This window comes from Megalops cyprinoides, chromosome 10 (assembly GCF_013368585.1).
Source record: "Megalops cyprinoides isolate fMegCyp1 chromosome 10, fMegCyp1.pri, whole genome shotgun sequence".
Classification (NCBI taxonomy): domain Eukaryota; kingdom Metazoa; phylum Chordata; class Actinopteri; order Elopiformes; family Megalopidae; genus Megalops; species Megalops cyprinoides.
In genome coordinates this window covers 17,962,668-17,988,396 of record NC_050592.1, presented here as the reverse complement: position 1 = coordinate 17,988,396, position 25,729 = coordinate 17,962,668, and the positions used below count along the sequence as shown (strand labels likewise).

Here is a 25,729-nt window from a genome sequence, read left to right as displayed (position 1 = left end):
ATGATGATGATGGTCTGGTAGAATTTGTTACGCACACTCTACGTCAGGGCTAGTTTATTTTATTTATCTGAAGAGCCATGCTAAGCACCTGTTAAACACAAATGCCTATAGCGTTTATGAAGACCAAAGTGAGGGACTGTGAGAACTCGTATGTATACTATGCAAATTTTTTGTAGAACAGTCATTGTTGTAATAGGCAGTCAGTACAAAATTAAATGAAGATCAGGAAAACCTGTGCCCTAAGCGAAGGAAAACTTGGCAAAGGGGCGGGTGTCCCGTGGCAACAGTGTGCAATGACGTAAACGTCCGAAAATTCATATGGCTGAGCACGGGATGGGAAACGCTGACATTAGTGCTACAGCTTACCAGAACGAAAACCGAGAGGGATCATTCCCCAAGACCCGTTAGCTAATTAGCTAACTTGCGAAGGCCAGATACCGCATTGAAGCCAACGGGAAAGGAACTCGTTAGGAGCATCCAGCTGATACCAAGGTCCGTTATTCCGTCAACCTAGAAAATAACGGTAGCTAGCTAACGGTAACGTTAAAAGCATCTCTTCGTCATTGATGCCCGATGTTAGCTAACGTTTGCTAAATCGTAGCGGTATTCATGTTTGAAGGCCATGTAAGCAGACTGATGTTAACACTGGATTAAGTCATTCGTTTTGCCAACTTAACAGTAGTACCTTACGTCTAGGTAACTTTTTGTTTGTTTTGTTTTTCAGTGACCAATTAGCTAACATTGGCTAAGTAGAAGACCTGAACTGTGTTGGTGGGTGTGTGGCTAGCCAAACTACGATGTAATGGTGTAACTTGCTACCTCGCTAGCTAACTTTGAGTAGCTCGCCCAGCCATTTCGTTTAACGATAACGACAGACAAATATGAAGTGGGTATGCCTGATCTGAACGTAAGGCTTCAGTGTGCTTACCACAGAAAACGTTAACTGCTGACAGAAACATGCAGTGCGACGCGCACAAGCATCAGCATCCTAGCTAGCTAATTTTCACTAGCATCACTGGTCTTACGTATAAGGAAAAACCCACTATTTATAAGTCCAGCTAGCTTTTGCTACAGCGTTCGCCGCAGCGGGTATACCTGCAGCCAACTGTCTAGATCATTCTAGAATTTTCGTTTCCTTTCCGTTGTTGGTTTTTTAAATTACGTAACAAGCTAGCTTGCTACAAGATCTGAAAAGTCATGACTGGCGTGCTTGCTACCGTAGCATAGCTTGCTACTGTTAACATTACGTCACATCTAAACTGTATTGTCGGTATTAGCCAGTTTATTAGCTATCCTTACCTATCGTGTGAGCAAAATTCAAAGCTAGTTACTTATCTTTCATTTTATTAACTTATCTTTCCAGAAAAGAATTACCTTTAGCTTTCCATGCATTGTAGACTGAGAAAGCTAGCGTGTTTGGGACACAGGTTAGGTAGTAGAACCTTAGCTGATATAGGATATTGCTGTATGCAGTTCAGCCCTGTTCCTACAGTGAAATGTTATTGCGAAATCAAAGGAATATCTTTTTCATTCATATCGTTCTACTAAATGAACAGTCTGCAGCTAACGTTACACTATAACTTGAGCCTTGTTGGCTAACTCACATAAATTAGACGAGTGTTAGAAAAGCAAACAGCTAAATATCAAACGTGTCATTTAACTCAGTCGGTGTTTTAACTGATCATTGCAGCAGGAAAATTAAGAGGGAAACGGAAGATTGCTCAAGTTTGGGCATTGATTATGTGGCCATGTTAAATCGTGTTCGAATTTTGTGTTGAAGAGAATGCTTTTTTCTAGAACAATCTGGGTAAAAAATCCCCTAAAAGTCTAAAATCAGATTGGTTTCACACCAGTTTTTATAATTCATGTTCCCAGTCTAGTGAATATTAGTGTTTCGGTAGTTATCGCTCACTGGGGCAGCTTCACCTTGCTGAGTTGGAATGTAGCAAATGTGAGTTATTGAGATATTGCTCTTAATGCGGGAAGCAGGATAAGTCTGGAACATTATGGAAAGGCATCTGGAGACGTTTGGAAAAATGCGTACTTGTAAACAGTGATCACGTGCGCTACTGTCACCAGTTGGTAGACACGCCCTCCGTGATGACGCAACAAATGTCTCCTGGCAGCATTGAACCGCAGTCTCACGTTTGAAATTCTGTTTTATTATTTCTTACAGAGACTGTAGTGCCGTGCTGTACCCATATGTGAAATGGGTCGAGGAACTGATGTTCAAGCATTTGGTTAAAATTCAGTGGTTTCTGTTAGCCATGTCTCCTGACGCATCTCTGAAATTTGTGAGAGTAATCGATTTTTTTTGAAGTACGTGTGTCATGCCGATTGGCTCAACTGTTAGGATATTTACACCTTATTGGCATATTATGCGCGCACATATGTTGCAAATTGGCTGGCGTATGGAGCCGGTGTTACTGGATGCAGAAAAAATCTGAGTAACCTTTAAAGAAGTGTGTCCAGTTAGCAAATCAAAGAAGCTACTTGTAGATGTAGTGAACGGTTGGAGAGGAAATTAGGTTCAGGTGTTTTACCAGCAATACAGTATGGCAGTATTCCAGAGTGTCAACCACAACAATGTTCAGCATGATCACACAGACATATGTATAAAGATTCAGGACTCCACTGTGTCAAGCATGTTTAAGGTGATTTGTACTACTACTGTCACCATAAGGCCAAAATTATCCTGTATTAGGTGAATGGACTACGCTTGTAGCACTCTACACAGCTGAAAGATTTTGTGAGTACTTGATGAATTGTGAAGTTATAGCTGCTTTTTCTGTTTTTTCTGATGGATAGTATGATAAGACAATATTAAAATCTGATATGAAAAAAGTCACATTTCTGTGAGTTGTCATTTGATTTTGATGGACAACCAGATATCTCCTGCTTTTCACCTAGATGACTGTATCTTTAGCTTTGCAGCTTTGGAAATGAATGACTAGTTTGTACAATGTTACCACAATTACATTAGATACCTCAGTTCATATTATCTTAGTATTCATACAAACACAATTTTTATTGCAGTAGGTTAGTACCTTTCATTGCCAGACTTTGAATGTCAGGTTGCATGTGAAACCCACAGATTTTTTTCTTTTTTTGCACCAAAACCACATATGTGGTAAGACCACTGCACCACAGTTGTGGAACCTTGTGAACAGGCAGTATTACCTCTCATTGCAGTACAGTGGCTGCTTTGTTGATGGTTGATAAATCTGATTCATTAATTTGGAGCGGGATTTGCATAGTTGAAATGTGGTAAGTGTTCAGCTTTATAGGTCCTGCCACTCACTCTCCCTCCATTTCCTGCAGTGAGCCTTCTGGATCCAACGTGCTGACTCAGCCATGTCCCAGGACAAGAGTGGCTACCCTATCTCCGGGGAGACCAACCCCCTGCACAACTCTGTCTTTGCCCATCCAAACCCTCCTGGATTTGGGGTGCCTCCTCCGAATTACACACAGCCCCCACCCGCATTTGGGGGCCCAGCACCTGGAGGGGTTCCATACACTGCTCCGGGTGCCTTTGGGCAACCTGCCTTCTCTCAGGGTGCCCCTGGATTTGGACAAGCTCCATACCCTCAGATGCCCTACCCACAGATGCCATACCCACAGGGCCCCTACGGCCAGGGTCCCTACCAGCCGGGCCAGCCCCATCCAGGCTTCACTGATGACCCCAATGGTAAGTATTGTTGATGGAACAAACATCACTTACTTTTTGACAAAGATAGAAAGGTAAAAGGCAGGCACAGCTCAGAAGGCTAATCTGTCTAAAGAAGACAAGCATAGAGGACCAAGACCATTTCAGTCTCAGATACTAGTGGGTTTTACTTTTAATAAGTGGTTGAGTTACTCTTAGTGGTAACCTCTACACCCTGGAGAAAAGTCAATACCCACATTTAGACCTGCAGTGAACAGCCTAGTAATGTCTCTTCACAGGCTCTCCTTTATTCCAGTTGTTTCAGATGAACTTGAAGGAATACACCAAAAAGAAATCACTGTTTTTGGTGCTGTGCAACAGTATTATAAAAATCACACAGGGGTTGAGGTATTTTTATCCAGCTCTGTGAATACAGTAAACCACTGTAATTAGCATTCCCACTGATTTTGCCTTTACAGCTGGCCATTACTTGATTAGTCTCCCTCGTCACATTTTTTGTTTGTGTTGTCTGCTGAATTGGCATTGTGTTTGGCTGCCCAAGAATGTGCAGCAGGGGACGGATGTGGGCAGGGGAATGAGATGGAGAGAGAAATGCTGCAATGGTACTTTCTCAGCTCTTTCTTTTAGTGGTTTTTTGACTGTCCTGAATAATTGAGCTGGAACTAGATTTGAGGCATAGTACCTCTAGTATAAGGCAACCACCCCAAAATGGAGGAAAAAATGTTACAGGGAAAAGTTCTTTTTTTCAGGCAAATTATTAAATTTGTCTCTGGAGAAGAAACTATATTCTGTGTATCAGTTTGGTTTGCTGCAAGTATATGTAGTGGAGTGTGGGCTGCCTGAGTGTGATTGTGTCACAGTTGGTGTTCATTCAGCTGAATTCTGTTTAAAACAGAGCGTCTTGTCTGTGTTGTTTTTCCCCAGCTCCTCTCGGTAGCCCGGGTTACCATGCTGACATGCCACCGTCTTACTACGACAACGAAGAGTTCACCAGCTCTGGCTGGGAGGAAGACAAGGGCATCCGACAGGCTTTCATTCGCAAGGTGGGGAGTGAGGGAGGGGGCAAGAGGAGGAGCATACATTGATCTACAGAGTGGAATTGCTGTTAGAGTTGTGTGGAATTTTAACAACAGAATCAGAATCCAAACTGAGCTGAGTGATTTGATGCTGTATGAGATTCAGCATAAAGATCAACATGAACTGAAAGATGCACATTAGTGAATGGGGGTGGGGGGCTGATGGGCTAGACCAAAACCCTGGACACCCGTGACTTTAGCTATGGTATACATTTTGAGATGTTAACATGGGTTTGTCTGTCTTGTGTCTTGTCTCTCTCTGTCTATGGGCATCTTTCCTCCCAGGTGTTCATGGTGCTCACAGTGCAACTGTTGGTGACCTTTGGCTTTGTGGCAGTCTTCACCTTTGTGGACGATGCCAAGCTGTTTGTGCGCATCAACCCTTGGACCTACTACGTGTCCTATGCAGTCTTCTTTGTGGCACTGATTGTCCTCAGCTGCTGTGGAGACTTCCGCCGCAAGCACCCCTGGAACCTGATTGCATTGGTATGACATGACTATGTTTGCTTCATTTGCATTCCACCTATTACACCTTTATAAACAACACACACACAGAGTACGTGGGTTAAATCAGGACTCATTATATAGAAGCCTGTTATAAGTGGACTCTGCTGTAATAACGTTGTTGACAGTAATATTGTGTGTGTTTCACAGGCAATCCTGACACTGAGCATGTCCTACATGGTGGGGATGATCGCCAGCTTCTATGAAACAGATGCCGTCATCATGGCTGTGGGCATCACGGCTGTGGTCTGCTTCACTGTGGTGCTTTTCTCACTGCAGGTCAGTAGAGTTTAGTCGTCTGTTCCTATTTGTTCCCCATCCCCCTCCACCCCACCCCAGCTGATCTCGTCCAGTTTAATTTACTTTCTCTTCTAAATAGCCATTTTGGCATCGGAGGGATATCATTTCGCCAAAAGCACTTTCACTAATAACAGCTATGTAAAATAACTAAAATTTATAACAGTGGTGCAGCCAAAGGTCATTGTGAAAATCCTGCGTTAGCAGGAGACATTCTTGCAGGTGCTCTGTAATGTCTGAGTCTTCCTTACTAATGAACTGAATGCCTTTCTAAATGGCCATGAACACAATGGACTAAAAACATGGCTGGATAAATTCTGTTTTTTAAAATAAAAGAAATGGCAGCTTGTAGTTTAAGAGACTCAGAAGCTGATAAATGTAATGAAATATTGACATTCACCAATCATTCACCATGTTTGTAAGAATCACTTCTATAAGAAGCAGCCACATTTAGAGATTGAAAACACTGTGACAGAACCATTCCTTTCGTCAAAAGACGAAACACTTTCTTTCAGTGAAAACTGCCACCTTCAAGAATCTTATGATGGTCATCTCTAGACCAACCCAAAGAGATGCAGCTGAGAAATTAGGCATTCCACAGTTAACACTGAGTCTAAAGATTCTAAAAGACAGGGAGAAACAAAAAGGCACCTATAATTGAGACAGCGCTTGTCACACTGGATAAGTTTGCATTTACATTTACATTTATTCAATTGGCCAAAGCAGGTTACAAGAGAGGCAAAGTACACCTCAAGCGAAAGCCATACAAGCAGTCAGTTCATGATCAAGAGTGTGCCACAACACTGTAGGCTACATAGCGTTAGTTATTACAGAGTCATCAAATTATTTTATGTTTGCCTGCGTAGTACCAGCACACTTCTACAGTATTTGGTAAAGGACTGTGTAGAACTATATACATGCATGTTGTTCCTTGCTTGAAGAATTTTGGTAGGGATGTTTCTCAGTTAAATGAGAGAAACTGTAACTGTCCGTTATATCGGTGTATTTCTCTGTGTATTTCTAATTCTGCTTTTAAGAATAAACTGCCTGAATGGATGTGGTTCTTACAAATGGAATGCTGTGTTCATCTGCAGTAAACAGCATTAACTCTAAGGCACTTCCCAGCCAGTTTTAATAATACATGAAGTGCCCCCAGCATATGCACTTTCCATTGACATAATTTTTGACAGTCTTTACTAATATACATTTACAATTTTTAATGTATGTGAGGTCTAACATTCAGTTGAGAAGTAACATTTATTTCAGATATGTAATATTTGTGTTTTTTTTTTGTCTAAAACTTAACCCTGAAAATGTACCAGAGTATCTTGCACACAGACACCTTTCAGGGCTTACTGCATCATTAATATGTCATTTGTTCTAGCTATACAAACCTAAATTGATGGTGATTTAAACTCAAAGCAAAATTTAATAAACACCATTCGTTTCTTTGTCTAATGTGTTCCTTTTGCTACCCCCAAACCCAGAGCAAGTATGACTTCACCTCCTGCCGGGGAGTCCTCTTCGTCTGCCTGATCGTCCTTATCCTCTTCTCGATCCTCTGCATTTTCATCCGCAACAAGATCCTGCAGATTGTGTATGCCTCATTAGGGGCACTACTGTTCACCTGCGTGAGTCCCCCTTCTGTTATTTCTCCCACAAGGCCAAAGACAGACCATTCACTGACAGGAGAGCTGAACTGGAAAACACAAATCTGTAATAGAGTTCAGAGAAAAGGGGGCAGTACAGGACAGGTACTTGTGAACCAGTCACAGAGGCACCGTAGGTGGTCAGGACTGGCTGGATTCATAAATGTTGACAATGATGGGTGAGAAGATGTGGGCCCATACAATATTTGCTGCAGGAAGGTGAGTGTGTTTAGCAATACTGTGAGGTTCTTGGAGGTTTGAGAGGGGCCGCTCATGGTGTCTTCTGGCAGATGAGGTCCCAGATCGCAGAGGATAGAAAGATAAAGCATCTTTGTTTAAGAATGTAGTCCACGGCTTTTACACAGTCTCTCGCTCTGCTACAGCTTTTCCTCGAAGTTTAAAAGGTCGAAGGAGAGCAATCCCTTTAGATGCATGCCAGAACATCTGGCATTCCCTCCCCCACTCAAGATGCCACAGGCAGCAGTTATTGTGCTCGGTGGCAGTAACTGAGAGTGTAACCATCTGTCCTTATAAATCACAGAAAACCGAATGGCATGACATTAGTGTATATCTAAGATGAGCACTCTGGAATTGGGGGGCAATCATGAGAGCAAGGAATGAGAGATGACCAATTTGTCCTGGAGTGCTCCTGGGAAGAGGGGATGAGAACTGAGGTTTGTGGGGTATGTTGAGACACTGGTAAGAGGCTTGAAACACAGATATCAAAACTGAAGAAAAAATGGGATGAGGGCCAAAAGAGAAATGGGGGGAAAGAGCATTGGTTAGAGTGATCGCAGAAAGTTGAGATGTACAGTTGAGATGGTATCGCACAAATACATGATGCAGACGCTTGTGTGTGTGATGCTTTAAAAACCAAACCAATGCAATGTCAGATTTAAGGTTAAAAATATTTGAGTTCAGAAAATAATTCATCCTGTGTTGCAATTCCAGTTCTTGGCTGTGGACACCCAGCTGCTCTTGGGCAACAAGAAGCTGTCACTGAGTCCTGAGGAGTATGTGTTTGCTGCACTCAGCCTCTACACCGACATCATCAACATCTTCATGTACATCCTGGCCATTGTGGGACGCTCCCGCGACTGAGGGTGCCCCCTAGGGGAGGGAAGGAGAGACCAGGAGAGAAATTTGTTTTGGCTCTGACATACACGCTTCCAATCTGATAACCTTTAGAGATTTTCCACAACAGTAAAGGACATTTCTTTGGTAGAATAATTTAATACTGGTTCGAAACTTGAAAACCAGTTGAAGTATACTCATTTTTACACTGTTTTTTTTGGACTACATTGATAAGTTGATTCTCTTTTTGATTTATAGTACTTTTAATTAATTGTCCCATGTTTAGTTTTAGTTTTTTCCACCGTCTGTACAATATGCCTCACACGTGTGTGCCTGTAGCGTCTTTTCCTTTCTTAATCAAGAGTGGCAAGATAAAGAAAAAATACTTAACTGGAAAACGCAGATTGCTTTTGAAGGAAATAAATTGTGCCGATACAGCAAAAAGAAGAGACCTTACTCGGCTATCTCTCTCCTATCTCTCCTGATCTGTGTTATTTTCTACACAGTCATTCTGTGTGATGACCTAACACTACTAATTTGGTTGGAAAGTATTAGAACAAATGTAACTTTAAACTCCCATTGGTACGTCTGTAGTTGTAAATACTTTGGTCTTCATGATGCTCACTCATTTCTAACTGATAAGCATGCCTAGCTGACATTGGCTTTGTGAGTATTACTTACAAAAACACTTTGGCACTGGGAAAAGCAAAAACAATTACATGTACATTGTTGCTTACATAATAAATATTACTTTTGTTGTTTTCTCCTGACAATAGTATGGAAGATGTATATTTACTAACTGGAGACAAGTTCTGTCTTTTTTTGCAAATGAAGAAAAGCTTGGATGAGGCCATGTTTGATTCTTGCAATACTGAATGTTCAGTTTGTGTGTTCCCTTAAAATATACAGTATTTTTAATGTGAAATGTAGAAGTATTGAAGTGTTGGAGTGCACTTGGTCACCCTTTGTTTTGTACTGAACTGGACTGTGGCTTTTGGTCATATGTAGTTCGTGATTTCACTGAACAGTTGAAACTTACACAGGATTAATATGCAAATTAATATAAAGATGAATATATTTGAAGTCTGTTGTAATTAGTTGTTTTGAATGTATTTATTTGATTTGCTGTAGATAGAACCATGATCTGCTCTGGAATAAAATTATTTATAATTATAAAGTTTGTCATTCCAAATATAAGCCATTGGTTATGGTTGGAGCTTGGAGAATACTCAGTAAAATGTGTATGTGAAGCCTATGAGCACGAACATTGTAGTACTGGCTTTGCATGTACTCATAATAAAATGCAGAGATGTCACTTGCCTTTCCTGATGTGTGGATTGTACTTTAAAATTACCCTGTATGCTTTTTCATGTGGTCTTGGACCTCTTATTTATAGAATTATCAAGGTTCCCGGAATAAAATGTTTTAAGTTCTGATGTGACGTGGTGTGTTTGTCTATGAGTGTAGCTGTTGGGATGGCAGGTATGCCATTCCCCAAGTTACAGGTTGCCACGGCAAACCTTGTACCTATATAGCTTTGAGAGTTTGGCCACAATCTCGACATTTTAAACTCTTAACATCTGTTTACTTCATCAAACCATCTGCCTTTAGCTGGACACAGAATTTATGTACCACTTGGGTAAATCTGGGCCATTTGAATGGTTCCTTCACAAGTATCCACAATATAGTCAGTATTTGTACTGCACATAGGTGCAGCACATTAGTGAATCTTTTCTGTCAAGAAGCTTTTTGTTCTGCAGCCTAATAAGGTAGCTAGTTAGCTACCACAATTCTGTTCCTATATTGAACGCAAACTGGAAACAAAAACCCAGGACGATCAAACTGCCGATTTCAGTTAAAATGGCAGTAGAACGATTGTGTAACAATAGCGACAAAAGAACCAAATCAGTTTGAGCCTTATGGTCGCTGTGGTCACTGGGCCTTGTGATCGTCATCCTTTGCCGCTTCGGATGGGTAGTGTGTTGGTACAGATTATACATAGGTTCAATCACATCCTCTGGCTTTGATGGGAACTTGGGTCTGTGCACAGAACGCTCCCTTGACTATGCAGTTTACGTCCCTCATATTTTATTTATTACATCACAGAGGACCGTAATGGTTCCATTGCTACATAAGTGTTGAAGAAGCTAATGACACTAGGGCATTTAGTTATCTTTAAACATCAGTAGCTGTCGTTTCGGGGGGTAAATGAAGAACAGTACTTAAAATTTGCAGTAAGATGGCAAGCTACGAGTCGTTGTGCTCGCAGCTAGAGAAACTGCGTTGTGAAAACGCGGAATTACGAATGATGCTAGATATAGTGAAGGAGAACTACGATCTACAGTCCAAGTTGAGCACTCAAACCATCGATGAGACAGTTGGGCGCGAAGGTAGGCCTCCTTAAATTGTGCAGGTCATTGTAATTGCGTGTGCAACACATTGGACGTAGGCTGTTACCTTTCAATAGCTTTTTATGTGTAAGTGACACAACGATAATTGAAACCACTAGGGGGCATTATGGACAAAATATTAAAACATTAATATTGATATATTAAATATTAACAATTACGTGAAAACGTGAAAAGTATCGAAATCAAGGACATTCCCTGGTGTCACAGTTCAACACTACTCTACAGTCACTTAGTTGTAATTACATTCCTTTACATGTACCTACATTCGTCTGTTGTTGTGTTCCCCTATGATCAAAACCTGTCATGAAGGAGATCAGAAAATCTGTCCTCCTGTGTAGATATTCGACGACATTGACTTCAAGTTCAGAGTCCCCTCTCACGATTCCATTCAATCGAGTAAACCAGTGCGTCTCAAACTGGGGTCGCACACGTGCAGGGAATTGAATTGAGACAAACATTTTTTAGGAAGGGTCTGAACAGTGTCAATTGAAAAATACACTTTTCCCCAACCAGTACAACAAAAATTCTCAGTTTCCGTGTCCTGTATGTCACTGTTAACAGTTATAACCTACTCTCCATTCACAATGCAACGTTCCCGTTAATCTACCTATTTCCATCGTGCTGTCTTGTGTTTAATGAAATCATTGGTTTATACAGCCTGAAAAAAGCATCAATGAGACCTTTAAAATCCAATAATGTTATGAAAATCAAATAACTTTGCAACTGTATATATAAAATAAAAAATGTAACTTAATTCACATTAAATTGCACATAATTTAACCTGGCATCTCTTAGCAATTTTGCAAAATACTCCAAGTATAAGTACTCCAAGTATTTTTTTTTATGCATTTTCCAGGAAAGAAAACAACCATTCGATGGCAAGACACCATAGATGAGGGCAGATTCAGTAATGACCTGCAGCGTACACCACGTAAAACGTCCTCCCCTATATCCCTCAAAGCCTCTGAAAAAGGTTCTTCCCAAAGGAGTACTGTTCAAAAGGAGCTATTTGCAGACGACTCTAATATGTCACTGGAAGGGAAAGGTGTGTGCAAAGAAATCTACTCAAATTATAATGATTTTTAGTTTAGTTTAGGTCATGGTGATCTTTGATAAACAATAATGTGCACATCCACTTAGTAAGTTAAAAAAAACCCACCCAACAATACTGCCTGAGGAAACAGTACAGGAATTTTAAATTGCAAAGTGGTTTTAGATCTCATATGGTGCTGTCTTTATCTATCATTTATATATGTGTAAGGTCCTTTCTTTTTACACTTCATCAGACATGATCACTTAAGTAAATGAGGATAATTGTGTATGAAGTGAAAAACATGTAATGCTTGCTTGAGTTTGGCAATCAACGTAATAGGACTGTATGCCGTCAAAGCAATGGTCTATGTACAAGTTAAACGGGAACAGGAATGGCAATTAGAGTGAATACCTGTTCTACTCTTCAAATTTGTATTGCAATCAGATTTTCATGTCCCATAGGTAAAGTGTCATTCAAATGTGTCCATAAGTTTTCAAATGATCCTGTTCCCAGAAAGTGAAACAGAGAACTAAGCAGGCAAACACTTGGGTGGTTTCATAACTTCTGCTCCACATAAAAAGTCATGCTCCTCTTATCTGCAGTGCCAACAGACTCCAGGAAGCTGGAGCGACTTGTGGGAGAGGTTGCCTTCCAGCTAGAGCGCCGGATTCTGTTTCACGTGTTTCCAGGACAGGCCAGGCTGTATGGGTTCACTGTACTCAATATACATGAGAAGATCATCCAGGTGAGAAGCCAAAGTAAATCAAGGCACCTATTGTGAACAACATGTCGTATAGTTGGCTGGGTGTCTGTAGTTCTCAGTCTTTATTCCTCTTTGGATATTTCATCAGTAACTGTAGTTAAGAAAGAGTGCTTTGTTGCTGTGGGGAGTGAGTCAGAGATTAAATCCACCCCACCCATACCTGTACTTCCAGTCCCTGAGAGCCAACCCCCTGACAGCAACGGCTTGTTTGGAGTGAGCTGAAGGGAGTTCAAAACTATGAGGCTGATTTAAAGAATGTGTCATTTTGTCTGCTCCAAAACTTTATTAACACTGTTCAACTGATTAAAGTAAGAGGTAACTAACCAGAGACATAACCTTATGAGGTGGCTATTACTTGGCTAAAGTAAATAGCAGTTAGAATGACTAGGTAAATGAGAAGACTGAGTCAAAAGTAATGATGAATTTATTAAGATTTATTAGGTTTTTTATGAGCAGTGTGTTTGTGTGTACAGTATGTGGTACTAATGTGTTTTAAGAAATGTATGGTGATGAAAAATGCCTTTTAGAAAATGTCTGCTGTTACTGTACTTAAATGTCTTGACAGTTTTGTGGCCTCTCACCATGCTCTCTCCAACAGGTCTCCAGGCACCCTTTGACAGGGAAGGTGGATGAGGCCTACCGCTACCAGCTGTCGCAGCGCCACATGGAACTGATGAACAAGCTTCATGCGCTAGGCTACAGTGCAACTCTGCACGGCCCCTTTGCCGAGTATATCGTCAACACCTATGGCATCCTCAAACAGCGGCCCGACCCCTATAGTGCTGAGGAGCTGGGCTACAACAACCCTGAATTTTTGCGCAACGTTATCATCAAAATTGCACCCTCGAAGCTACTCAAAGACATGCTGTGCCTGTTCAGCTGCCTTTGCTTCATGGCGAGGCAGGATGGCAAGCCCCTCTTCCTGTGGTAGATTCCACAGTCATACATGCAACCCATTTTGCTCCAATGGCGTAAATACATAAAAATAAAGCAATTAATCTCAATGAAACACTGTCAACACAAGTCAATTCTGAATGGCTAGTTTTGATTAATCTAGTGAGATTATGTAGTCATGAATTTAACCAGCTCAAATCCCTATGAGGGATTTCATTTTCATTTACCTCTATACCAAGAAGAAGCAGAGAAAAGAAACCACAAAGCAGGCAGCCGACTGCTATATTATCTGTAGAGGTAGATTGCATAATGGAGGAAAGCAATAAAAAAGTCATTACGTTAAAGGTATGAAATAACCAGATCTGATGCAAGGATCTGGTTATGGCACAAAAGCTGTTATATGCCTCTTTGCCAGTTAAAAATTGGCTGTACAAAATGATAAGTGCTGTGATAAAAATGGATTTGTCAACTCCTAATGAACATTTGAACTGACATTAATAGTCTCTTATCTATGCTTTCATATGATTTGTAATTCATTCATTGAGTTGTTGACACAATTAGGCACGAATGTGATCTCATGAAGTGTAAGAAGATCAGTTGGCTTGAAAATGTCAAAGTTGTGTGTTCAGATACAAACCCATACTCCATTGCTACAGCCATTACTTCTGAGGATGACCAGACAGAAATGGTACTGAGACAGGTAAGATCTTAGGAAATGGTTATTTATTTAGTGAACTGTCCCACAGACTACTTGATTTGACTTGTTCAGTGTTGCCTGTGATGTCTTGCATTAAATTATGTTATGCTATGTTCTGTGTATGAAGTGACTGATTTAGTAGAATTGCAGGTGTATTTTGTGACTTTATGTGTGTCTATGGTTAACAGCATGGGGAGTGTGAAATACTGGAGTCTACGGAGAAGATGTGCATCTGAAATGAGTTTGAAGCAGTAGAATGACTTTCAAGGACTGTCTTCAGGCTACCGCTGTTGGCTGAAATGTTTTTAACTAAGTATATTTTACTCCTGGCTGTAAACGTATTCTTGTTTTGATACAAATGTTAATCAAACGAGAGAATGAGTTCTTCTGCAAACCAGGTGTCTGTTTTGCTTATGTAAATTAATGAATGGTGGAAATTGAATTTGGTAGAACCATGGCACTGTGACTTCTCTAAAAAAAAATGCATAATTTGAACTTGATTTTCCTTCTTTGTGTCCACTGAGACTGCACACCTCAATCTGTCCTTCTTTTTTAATAGAAATCGGAACATGTTTTGGGTGAACGAGGAACAACAGAGTCCCCCACGCTCTGTAATATCCCAGGACAATTACTGCTCACTCTCGACAGTGACATCATTAGAGTAAGCACGTTTATTGCAACAGAACAGAAACTAAGCTACTTAGTATCGTGGAAGGAGGTTGTGGATACCGGGCAGGCTGGTTAGCCGCAGCAGCGCGCTCCTTTCACTTTATTTTTAACGTGCACAGTAGGCGGGCACAAGGAGTGTGCGCGCAGCGCGCGAACCTACGATGCAGCGAGCCATTCATCTGGAGTTTTATACCGGCACGGTGTGTAATGAAAGTCCGCCCCGAAGAAAATTGTTTAAACACAAAGTAATCAAGTTCACAGTCCCGAATGTGTGAATGGAGTTAAAGGTGTAGCCAAAAGATCACTGAACGTGCACTACTGGTCGCAAACGGGACAAGATTGCTAGCTAACGTTAGCGTCAATTCGTTCTTTCACCGGAAAGGATCACTCAGGTAAGAATGCCGCAGGTATTACTAGTTAGCTAACGTTAGCTAACACTGGCTAGCTAGCTAACACCATCATGCCGAAACGAAAGCAAGCACTATGCTACTTTTAGCTATTACACTTTTTTAGTAAGCCAACATTACACATGATCAAAGCTCGTGAGCTAACAGTTCGCTAGTTAACTAGTTAGCTAGAAATCAGCCAAACACTTCATATCGCTTGTGAAAACCTACTCGCTAGTTAGCTAGCTAATATTTGCTAATAAGTTGGGTAACGTTGCATGGTAATTCGTCTCGCAACTGTGAGACAGATATCTTACTAGCTGTCTTTACTCGCTTGCCTGGGAACATGCGGGAAACATTAGCCCTCAAAATTAGTTTTGGTTCGTTTTAATTTCCGTTTGGCGTACAAGGTGCTTTAGTGAGATTGGTCATATTTAACCTTAGCAAGCTATCTCTGATCATGCTTGTGCGCGCTAGCCAGATTGTTGTAGATAGCTAGACCAGTTAAGTTGCCGACCAGTAACGTTAGATTCCGAAACCATCAGCTAACTTAGTTAAATTAACTAACCACCAGTTTACCTAGACAGCGCTGTTATCTTCAGTTTCTTGCCACACCCCCACAGACACTAACGTTACACGTACTAAGATATTCATATAGTTTAATTAGCTAACCTACTTAACAGTTGGTGTATATTGTTCCGCCACAGCCAGTCAGTTAAGGTGGTAGCCAGGTAGATAACTTTACATTTGAAAAAAATCACTGCAACTACACGGTTAGTTTAGCCGTGTTGTGGTTAAACGGGTTCAGCCGGAATTTTCTGCAGGTCACGTCATTTGCAGCTTGTGAGCGATGCGTAAATATTGTACAGATGGTGAAGGAAGGATTAACGGCGATTTCGCTGTGTCCCCATCCTTCTTGCTCAACTCTCTCGACGTTTTCCCTTAGAACCTGTTCCACTTCACCTCGACTTTGCAATAAGCGATTGTAATCTGTCTCGACTCACCAGCTGCCCCGTTGTCAATAAGACACGATGTCAGAATACATGACCGGTAACATTGTTTACTCCGGTTGTACGTATTCGCTCTCACATGTCGCATATTTGTTTAGGTGGCGTAATGTATGATCAAAGCTACTCCATTCTTTGTCACAGTGATCGATTGTTGCCTAAATGCCGTGCTTCTCGGATCATTTCGTAAAATGACATGACAGCTATGAAATGAGAAATATTGTAGGCAGAGATTTCAGTGTGTATGGCTGGACTATTGTGGACATCTAAACTGTAAGTCAAGAGGGGGGCTGGGCTAGATCTACTTAGCTAATTGTATTAATGCATTCTCTATTCAAGATCGTATCGCCAATAACTCTTGCTGTATTGATTTTATAGAGCAGGACGTCTCCCTGCGCATATAATCCGATGTCTCTTGTGGAAATGGAAAGCAAATCTCGTTAAAACGGATAACCTCCTGGGTCATTCAATTTGTCTTTATATGAAAAACATTCTCTGTTATATACTTAAAATCTGGAATCTGTTGTTACTGGCTACATATTTCAATAGTTTCACGTATTTTTGTTTTACAAAATTACTCTTCCACTTAAAAAAGCTAGATGATAACCCAAATCAGTAGCTAGCAACTCTAAATTCCTTACTAGACTATTATACCCGTGAATGCATCCAATGAAAGGTGTACAAAGTCTAGTTTGGTTGGTGTCGTTTACTTCAAAAAAATCTTTCATAAGGCTCTGAATCGTACCGCGGTTAGACTTGGATTTAGTCGGTTTGTAGTTATTGCAATTGTCAGTTATGGATAGTTTTGTTCAGTGACCATTGTTTCCCTTAGAGGTACTAGAGCTGATTAGAGATTTGATGTTGATTTGATATTTGGGATTGGGTTGGCAGGGCATGCTCCATGTCATTATAAAAGCAGTGTAATAAGCCCAATGGAAACATTGTAGTTCACGATTAACTGCGTTAGCATAGGTCATCTAAATTCTACTTAGTGAGAAAGGCTGGAGAGCTAATGTGTTGAATCCATGTGCATTTGCAAGTGTAATGGAAACAGCTAATTGTACAGTGACACACTACAGTATGAACAGGTGGTGGACAAAGGTTGAGCATCTACAGTACAGTACATAGACATAAACTCAGGTTGCAGACTTTTAAAAAAATTACATACATAAATTTTAGAGAGGTAGTAGGTTTGGTCAGTCTGGTACAGTCCAGAGTGCCCAAGATGGAGCATTTAAGTGCTGTGTTATCTGTACAGCAGGAGATGATGCAGGGAGAAATGTGGTACAGTAGTACAGTGATAGCTGTATCAGGATTTAACACACCTAGGACACATGGCTGACAGCCAGTAGTATTCCCCCCCCCCCCCCCCCCCCCCCCCCAAGTGATATCTCTGTTTGCATGTTCTGACATGATTAAGAGTTCAGTCTATGTCGGCAGTTTTCCTGGAAGTAGTATATACAGTGTAAGATTATAGTGCTTCTAACTTCTGACCAGACGTGGTTCAGAATCAGAGAACTGTTAACCTGATGGCCTTATTATCATACTTACAAAGGAAGCTCCACGCCTCTTGGTGCCACGTTACAGTTGGAGTCAAATCAAATCAAGTCTAGCATACAACCGGGAGTGGGCAATTGGCAACCATCACCACACAAAGGGGCGTTCAGCATCAAAGGATCCCGCTTTGCATTTGGGAACATAGGTTGATGTTGCAACAGTGTAAACCTATTGTTTGTTGCCATTTGTTTCATGGTATAAAAGGCCGATCATGGTAACAGTTCTCTGAGTTAAAGCTTCGCAGGCAGAGATGCTGCCGGATTCCATCACCAAATAAAGCTTTTTCTCCAAGCGCGCTTTTGGTCCGGTTCGTTTACTTTTAAAATTAGAAGAAAATCCAACAACAGGCAAGCTAATTTTTCAGAGTGGATTTCCCAGTTTATTTTTATCTATACGTGTTGTCCTTTTTCGCTGTATTTCCACTGGTGAAATCAGGATTGAATGCTAACTAATCACTTTATTTACAAAACTTACTCATCTGTGTCTTGCATTTTTTTTGTTAATGTGTGTATTAACTTTATCTTTTGACCAACTGTCTGAAAAAGAAATAGGCTGAGGTGATTTTTTCTAACGGAAATCTCTCTCTCCAGTGGAATCTCAGACCTCAGAGGCTGTAGCATGGCGGTGGTGAGGTGAAGCTGCGCTGGGACCCTCAATGTCCGCCACCCCCTCTTGGGTGTGTAGAGGCAAGTCATGGCTCTGCGGGAGTCCCCCTTCTCCAGTGGGTTTGCGGAGGCTCTTCACACTTTGGGCTGGGGGCTGATTCTGCCCTGCTTCTGGTTCCTAGACCGGCTCATCGCCGTGTGTGTCTCCACCAGCTTGGAGCGGAGCCACCGGCTGGAGCAGGAGTGCTACCTCCACCCACTGAAGGTCTTCTTTGGGGCCATCTTTTTCTTCACCCTCTTCCTCGTCTCCGCCCCGATCGCGTTTCTGGGGTTCTTGCTCTGGGCGCCCCTTCAGGCAACCCGCAGACCCTTTTCCTACCACCAGGAGGCGGTGGTGCACCGCGAAGGAGAGGGCTCCAGCTGGGAGCAGCAGGACGGGAGCAGCAAGGCCACTTTCGGCTTCGTGACGGCCAACCTCTGCCTGCTGCCGGACAGCCTTGCGCGGTTCAACAACCTGGGCCACACGCAGCGGCGGGCCGCGGCCATCGGGAAGTGCATTGTGCAGGGCGTGAGCCGCCCGCGTATCCGCATCTTCGTGGACTCGCCCAGCAGCTGCGGCACCCTCAGCCCCTCCAGCAGCCTCCTCCCTCCGGCCACGCCCTGCTCCTACGGGGCCACCGATACGCAGACCCAGCCCCCGGTGGCGGAGCCCCTGGAGGAGGGCAGCGCGGGAGCGGCCGGGGACGGAAGGACTATTCCCGGGGACGCCGTCATCGACGTGCAGGGTAACGACACAGAGGAGCTCTCTTGCTCCTCCTCGTCATCGTCGCAGTCTCCGCCTCCTGCCGTCGTCAACTTCAACCAGAACTCCAACCAGCAGAGCTGCAGGGGGGGGCGCAGACACCCGCCGCGGGCGCTGGGGACCCTGGGCGTGGGCGGGGACGTGCCCTGGGAGGTGTCCACCTTATTCCCGGCCAACGTGGACATTGTGTGTCTGGAGGAGGTTTTCGACAAGCGGGCCGCGCTGAGGCTGACGGAGGCCCTGGGCCCTCTGTTCGGGCACATCCTCTACGACGTGGGCGTGTATGCCTGCCAGACACCCGGGTGCTGCTCCGCCTTCAAGTTCTTCAACAGCGGCCTGTTTGTGGCCAGCCGCTACCCCCTGCTGGAGGCTCAGTACCACTGCTTCCCCAACGGCCGAGGAGAGGATGCCCTGGCTGCCAAAGGCCTGCTCTCTGTCAAGGTAGGACTGTTTGTGTTGATTAAGTTCCTGTCAGTTCAGAATCTGTAATGTGAAGAATGGAATACATGCAGTATTCAGTCTTTCCCCAAGGATTTTTAACAGGTATTTTTAAGCGCTCAGTGAGACTGGAGGTTGGGTGTGTGACATCGAACTGCTTCCCTGAAAAATGAGTTTTATTAGGGTGCTAAGGGTGCAAAAGTTCATGTCACTGTCAGATGCCTACGAAGTGGCAGAAGCAGTCCTCGTTCTATGTCCGATTTACTGAAATGTTTCCTGATGCATGCACATTGTAGTTTAATTACGAACGTCTTTTGTCAGAAGTAGCACTAGTCTTAAATTGGAGTGACTGCACTTCTCATGGGAAATTCATCCAAATCAGTACTTAGCTACTTACTAATTAAGACTGACATGATGTGAGCAGTACATGCAGAAAAACTGTAGCTTTTGAGGTTTTATTATTTTATTTGTCTTGGGGTGTTTTCAGGTGCTGGTTGGTCAAAATCAGAGTCAGAAGAAGGTGGTCGGATATTTTAACTGCACGCACCTCCATGCCCCAGAAGGTGAGTCGCCAGCACACTGATATGACAGCCTGGCCCACGTCAGTACACAATGGGTTTATGCCAAAGCTGAATTCAAGCACATCTTTGAGGATTACATCAGGTTCAGGCCTTTGGGGATTAGGACTGACCCGAAATCTATGTTACCAAAGGTTTTTTCCCCCCACATTGAATACCTAACTCTGCCAGAGTCATTGATGTAATGCACCAAAATTGTTTTGTTGTTGTTCTCAAGTAATTTAATAATCTTAATGCTTTGTTGTTTGAAGTAGCAGGCACCATGGGATGTTCTCTGAAAAAGTGTCTGTATATTGTAGCTATCATCTGACACATTAATCCAGGCATAGAAATTGACATTTATGGTACTTTGGGGAAAAAATAAAGTATTTTGGTGTTAACTCCAGATGAAGGGTTTAGTGAGATGTACCAAGACACTGTTCCTTAGGCTAGTAAACTCTGTCCATCCAACCAAACGCTTTCCCTGGGTTTAAGGGTGGCTGGGTGCCTTTAATTCTTTGAGCATGTGCACTGCACCAGGTGAAGGGGCCATCAGATGTGAGCAGCTGAGCATGCTCAGCAAGTGGATCGGGGAGTTCCAGGAGAAGAACAAACAGGCCGATGAAGTGGTGGTGTTCGACGTGCTCTGCGGCGACTTCAACTTTGACAACTGCTCTCCCGGTGGGTGCGAGCGCACGTGTGTACGCGTTTGCGTGTGCCAGCTTTGTAAAACTAAAGAAATATAATGTACTGCGTCAGGGAAGGGAGACAGAAGCAAGTGATATGATGGTTTTAGCCTTGATGCTTATGGACAGCGCCTCTGCGCTTAGTGCTTGGTGCCCACGTTGTGGCACTGCTAGCTGTGGTTTTATCTTCCACTGCTACATTCACATGACAGTGAAAGGACATAAAAGGAGTTCCTTTTTGCAAAGTGGGGCAGCAGCTTTAGTGGTAAGGGAACTGAGCTTATAATCAGAGTTGCAGGGTTAAATCCCCAGCCAGGCACAGCTGTTGAATCTTTGAGAGAGGTACTTAACCTGAATTGCCTCAGGAATCCAGCTGTATAAATGTGTATTTATCTTTCTCTCTGCTTGTCTGTCTGCGTAAACAGTTATATCTTCGTTAACAAAGCCATGTACATACATTATATATAAATACTTTTAAAAATGTCTCTAGAAATCACAGGAAGCAATTAAAATAATGCTTTAACACTCTTAAGTAGTATAATGTTGTCATCAAAAGCCTGTCTTAAAATGAACCTTTTCAGTAAATGGGCAGGCTCGCTTCTCTATAATTTCTCACAAAAGTGAGTGATTAAGTAACTATAGCACCTAAACAGCCATTTAATGGGACTGAGAGTGGCCATACTTGGCAAAAGATGAAATTAAAGCTGAATCAATTTTCCAGATACTAAAAGATAGGTCATAAAGAGGGTAGAATCAGGAGAAATGAGAAGTGAAATGGTGCATTCGTATGAGTTAGCTCTGTCACAACAACTTAAAATCAAGCAGAAAAGGTTAGCAGTTTGAATCCAGCATGTTAGTTACATTAAGAGACAGAGTTAAGGCAGTCGTGATTACAGTGCTATCTCTAAGTAAAATGAGAGTGCTTAATATGCTTTAATTCCATAAATATGTATTTATGTATATTTATGGAATGAATATGTACTTCATGTTTAAGCTGCGTCAATATACATTTGACCTCTAAGAAGATCTTAGGGCTGTCCAGATAATTCTTGGGCATATATAGCTTACATTTGATGTATTATCCCTGTATACAGTATAATATATTCTGAAGTAGTTAATTTCACTCAGCATTTGAAACTTGAAAACCCTCCGCTTTCATGACCTGTCCTCATAACAACAGTGGCACCGTTTTTGCCAAGTGTGAGAGCTTTAATGTGCAGTGGGACTGATGCTGGCCTTAGAGGGCCCTATTCTGACATTGTGGTCGGTTGTCCCTCTTTAATCAGATGATGCGCTGGAGCAGAAGCATGCTGTGTTTGAGGATTATCGAGACCCCTGCAGAGCAGGTCCTGGCAAAGAGAAGCCCTGGGTCATCGGTATGCTCCCCTCCACATACCAACACACACATAAACACACACACCATGATTTGGATATTTGAAATTATTTCCACATGCACACACATACAAAAGTGGGAATTCGCCATGTTCTTTTGTTGAATCAGGCACTCTACTGGAACAGCCAACCCTTTATGATGAGGATGTGAAGACCCCAGAGAGCCTGCAAAAGTCAGTATGACTTTGTGTCTGCTGTTTTTAGGTATAGGTCTGCCAAGAATTACCCTAGAATAAGGGTATCAGCTAAGAAGATCAAGAATGTTATAACAGTATGAAGTGTATTTCTCCCAGGACTTTGGAGAGGGAGGAACTGCGGAAACGGTACATTTCGCCCCCTGTCCCTCTGGATGGGAGCCATCTGCTGTACCCCGAATCCGGACAGCCCTGGGTGGGACGCCGCATTGACTACATCCTGTACCGGGAGAGCTCCCTCGCCAAACACTGCCACACTGTATGTAACTTCGCACTCCAACTATTTTGCATCAACTAGTCAATTCATAGAATTTGACTTAAAATATTAACAAATGACAATAACAATAACAATAAATGTGCTGTTTGCTGAGATTTTAAATAGGCTTATTTCTGACAGGACTGAAAATTGTAGCATCATCTTTTTCTTTGAGCGTTCTGTCGGCTTGGCATTTACAGGAAGCTTCTTGAACTTAATGGAAGATTCAAACACATGTTGACACTGGATGTAAAACATTATGCACAGAAGCAATCCGTTAGTAGCATTCATCATGATGGTTTAAAGTTAGAGACGTGTCTGTATATCTCAGGTGTATTTTGGGAAATTTTAGGGGCTTTGATCTCCGCAAATCAGATGACTGCTAAGGTTAAAAAAAATTGCGACACTGATCCGTGACCGTTTACCCTGTAGAGTCCATTATTAAAAATTATAAGTGTCGTCAACTTGCGCACAGGACAGTTTTACCTCGGAAAATGGCTTATGTCAGACCCACCTACTGGGGATCAGTTCTTTCCCCAGAAAGGTCTGGCATCTTCAGGTTATGTCACTTAAGCTGCGTTTGTTAGCTGTTAGCTGTTAGCTGTAATGTTAGCTGTATGAATCTGGTGTTCAGTAGAGTTTCAAGAAAGGAGCAATAGCTGCAGCAAATGATCTAAAGACCTATTTACATGCAGTCTATTGCACACTGCCTTTCCAGAATGATCGAGTACATCCGAGTTGCTTGTAGAATTCCAATGAAGGCCAAGAGCAGAGCTTTACCACTCATCTGAGGAGATGGCTAATCCTCCATCAGCATCCACTAAGTTGGGTTTATTTAGTCATGAGGGCCATCAGAACCTCTTCCAGCTGCAAGGCCTCTTGGCAGTTGGACAGCAAGTGACTAATGTGTTGAAAAATGTTTGAGAATGTAAGCATGACTTATCTTCATAGCTTAAAGATATGGCAACATGCATTGCACTTTGAGGTTAAATGTTAAATGGATTAAATGGAGGAATGAGCCGCTCGGTCTCCCATTCAAATACATACCAGGTTGGAATTCACATTCCTGTCTTTCTGTCCTGTTATTCAAGTGCATTTGTAAATATTTGAAATAAAAAAACGGATCCAACAAAAGTAAATTTCAACGTCTGATAATGTCAGTATATACATATTATTCCTTGGAAACAACACAGTCACACAACCCAGTATTAGTGCAGAATATGACTCTGATATTGCCAAGACGACTTATTAAAGAATTCAGTTTACCCTCCGAGTTCACTCTGAGTTCACGGTGCTGTTGAGGACAATGTTGATTTAACCAAATATTCTGTTCGCTCCCATAACAGGACGTGGAGGAGTTCACCTTCGTGACCCAGCTCGCTGGCCTAACGGACCACATCCCCGTGGGCCTGAGGCTGACTGTGACACTGGACTGTGATGGGACCGAACCCTGAGGGCCACATGTGCCGTTCGCTGCACACAGACGGCTCAGGCGGCTGATGGAGAAAAGGGAGGACACAGTGCTTTCTTGGCTGTGTAATCTGACCTCAGGAAAACGGGCTGTCCAGTGAGAGAGCTTGTTGGCAGCAGAATGGCGGGCCTGCAGGTACTGTAGATGCACAGTACCTCAACAGAGCTGTTTCTGTGATTTCGAGGGATTGACACCTGAATGACAGAGACTAGAACAAAAATCAGTGGAATGACTTACATGTAAACGTACTCTGGGTCACCTATATCCATACTGTTCCTCTACAGTTACCTTTTATCCAAAACAAGTGACTTTTACAGACTAAAAAGGGGTTAGCACATGATATGTGCATGTTTCTTTCCACAACTCAGACACTGATCACATGATCACTTTTCACAGTACTGTTTTGTTTACTTGGGTGTTATTCCCACACTGCCTATTTGGGTTGTTTGCAGTCTCGATTTACAGATGTTTGAAATGATTGCTAATATGTAGCATGCAGTTGCATGAATTGTAACCTGCAAGACTGAAGTTATTGAAATGACATCAATTATGGTCTGCAAGGTGCATCTAATGATTATGTATTTGACATCAATAGTTTGCCAAAACAAGTTAACATTCAGCTCTTGACATGTAGATAAGCAAGAAGAAAAGAAGGGAATTATTAGCTTTATCTTTAACATTTCTGATACACTGAACGGCTACAACTGGCTAGAGTAAAAATTTTTCTTGGTTCTGGGTTTTCCCATCTATTTCTTGACAACTGTTATGGCTGAAACCACTTGGTGAGTACAGTTTAAAACCCCTGATAATACCTTCCCTAAATGTTCTGCCTGTCTTTTGTTTTCCGGTCATGCAACATAGATATTTTGAAATGCCACCAAGAATCCAGGTCACAAATGGGCTATGAATGAAAGGTTTAGTGATACAGAAGAAATCCTTTTGCATTCTTTAATACAGCATACACACTGTTCAGCTGCTGCATCTGGTATAGCAGACGTAATGGTATGTATTTGAATGAGTATCGTGTGAGACCTTATCTCACTGACGTATACCTGGATTTGAAAATATGAATGTGACTTGATCAATTAAAGGCAAGTATTTTACACATGGACACTTTGTCTTACATCATTTTGACAAATGTAAGCTGTAATTTTTTGGATACTATGCATTCATGGTATTAAATGTTTTTTATTACATTGTGAAACCCTATTTTGTAGATGAACATTTTAATAGTGAGTTTAAAAACTTAAGATGGGACAAGGTAAGGAGTGATGAGTCTTCCTGAGAAAGTGTTTTCATTCCATATTGCAGTATTAGGACCAAGTTTCAGGCTTCTGCCACATTTTTAAAGCAACGCATGCCTATGTTAACGTCAGTGCTATGACAAATCTCTAGTTCCCATATTCTCATTATGCAGTATGTGCTGGAAGTGTTGAATAATGAAATATAATCATACAATGTAGATGCGACAGAAAAACACCTGTTGAATATCACTGCTGTTAATATTTTTTACATTCTTCTCTGAGCTGTACTGTAATGTTCTATAATGTATACTTCATATTCTATTATTCTAATTATACAGCATGGTGTCACAAACGGGGCATGGGTTCAAGTGCAAAGGCTAGCTGCAGTACAACAATGCAT

The 25,729-nt window shown here is 42.1% G+C and overlaps 3 protein-coding genes across 3 annotated transcripts; all 3 read left to right on the top strand.

The window, feature by feature from the left end:
• The first annotated feature begins 299 nt into the window (after positions 1-299).
• On the top strand, positions 300-9,676 carry grinab (glutamate receptor, ionotropic, N-methyl D-aspartate-associated protein 1b (glutamate binding)). The gene is made up of 7 exons (XM_036539775.1): positions 300-492; positions 3,322-3,688; positions 4,592-4,710; positions 5,029-5,229; positions 5,398-5,526; positions 7,032-7,175; positions 8,145-9,676. Exons 2-7 carry the CDS (start codon positions 3,355-3,357, stop codon positions 8,292-8,294), a joined length of 1,077 nt encoding a protein of 358 aa, XP_036395668.1. The 5' UTR covers positions 300-492; positions 3,322-3,354; the 3' UTR covers positions 8,295-9,676.
• An 830-nt stretch (positions 9,677-10,506) lies between these two features.
• LOC118784492 (speriolin-like protein) lies at positions 10,507-13,467 on the top strand. The gene is made up of 3 exons (XM_036538739.1): positions 10,507-10,657; positions 12,314-12,456; positions 13,073-13,467. Exons 1-3 carry the CDS (start codon positions 10,507-10,509, stop codon positions 13,403-13,405), a joined length of 627 nt encoding a protein of 208 aa, XP_036394632.1. The 3' UTR covers positions 13,406-13,467.
• A 1,429-nt stretch (positions 13,468-14,896) lies between these two features.
• Positions 14,897-24,521, top strand: smpd5 (sphingomyelin phosphodiesterase 5). The gene is made up of 8 exons (XM_036539122.1): positions 14,897-15,126; positions 18,275-19,532; positions 20,017-20,092; positions 20,627-20,767; positions 22,059-22,148; positions 22,274-22,337; positions 22,458-22,617; positions 23,961-24,521. Exons 2-8 carry the CDS (start codon positions 18,378-18,380, stop codon positions 24,066-24,068), a joined length of 1,794 nt encoding a protein of 597 aa, XP_036395015.1. The 5' UTR covers positions 14,897-15,126; positions 18,275-18,377; the 3' UTR covers positions 24,069-24,521.
• The last annotated feature ends 1,208 nt before the right edge of the window (positions 24,522-25,729 follow it).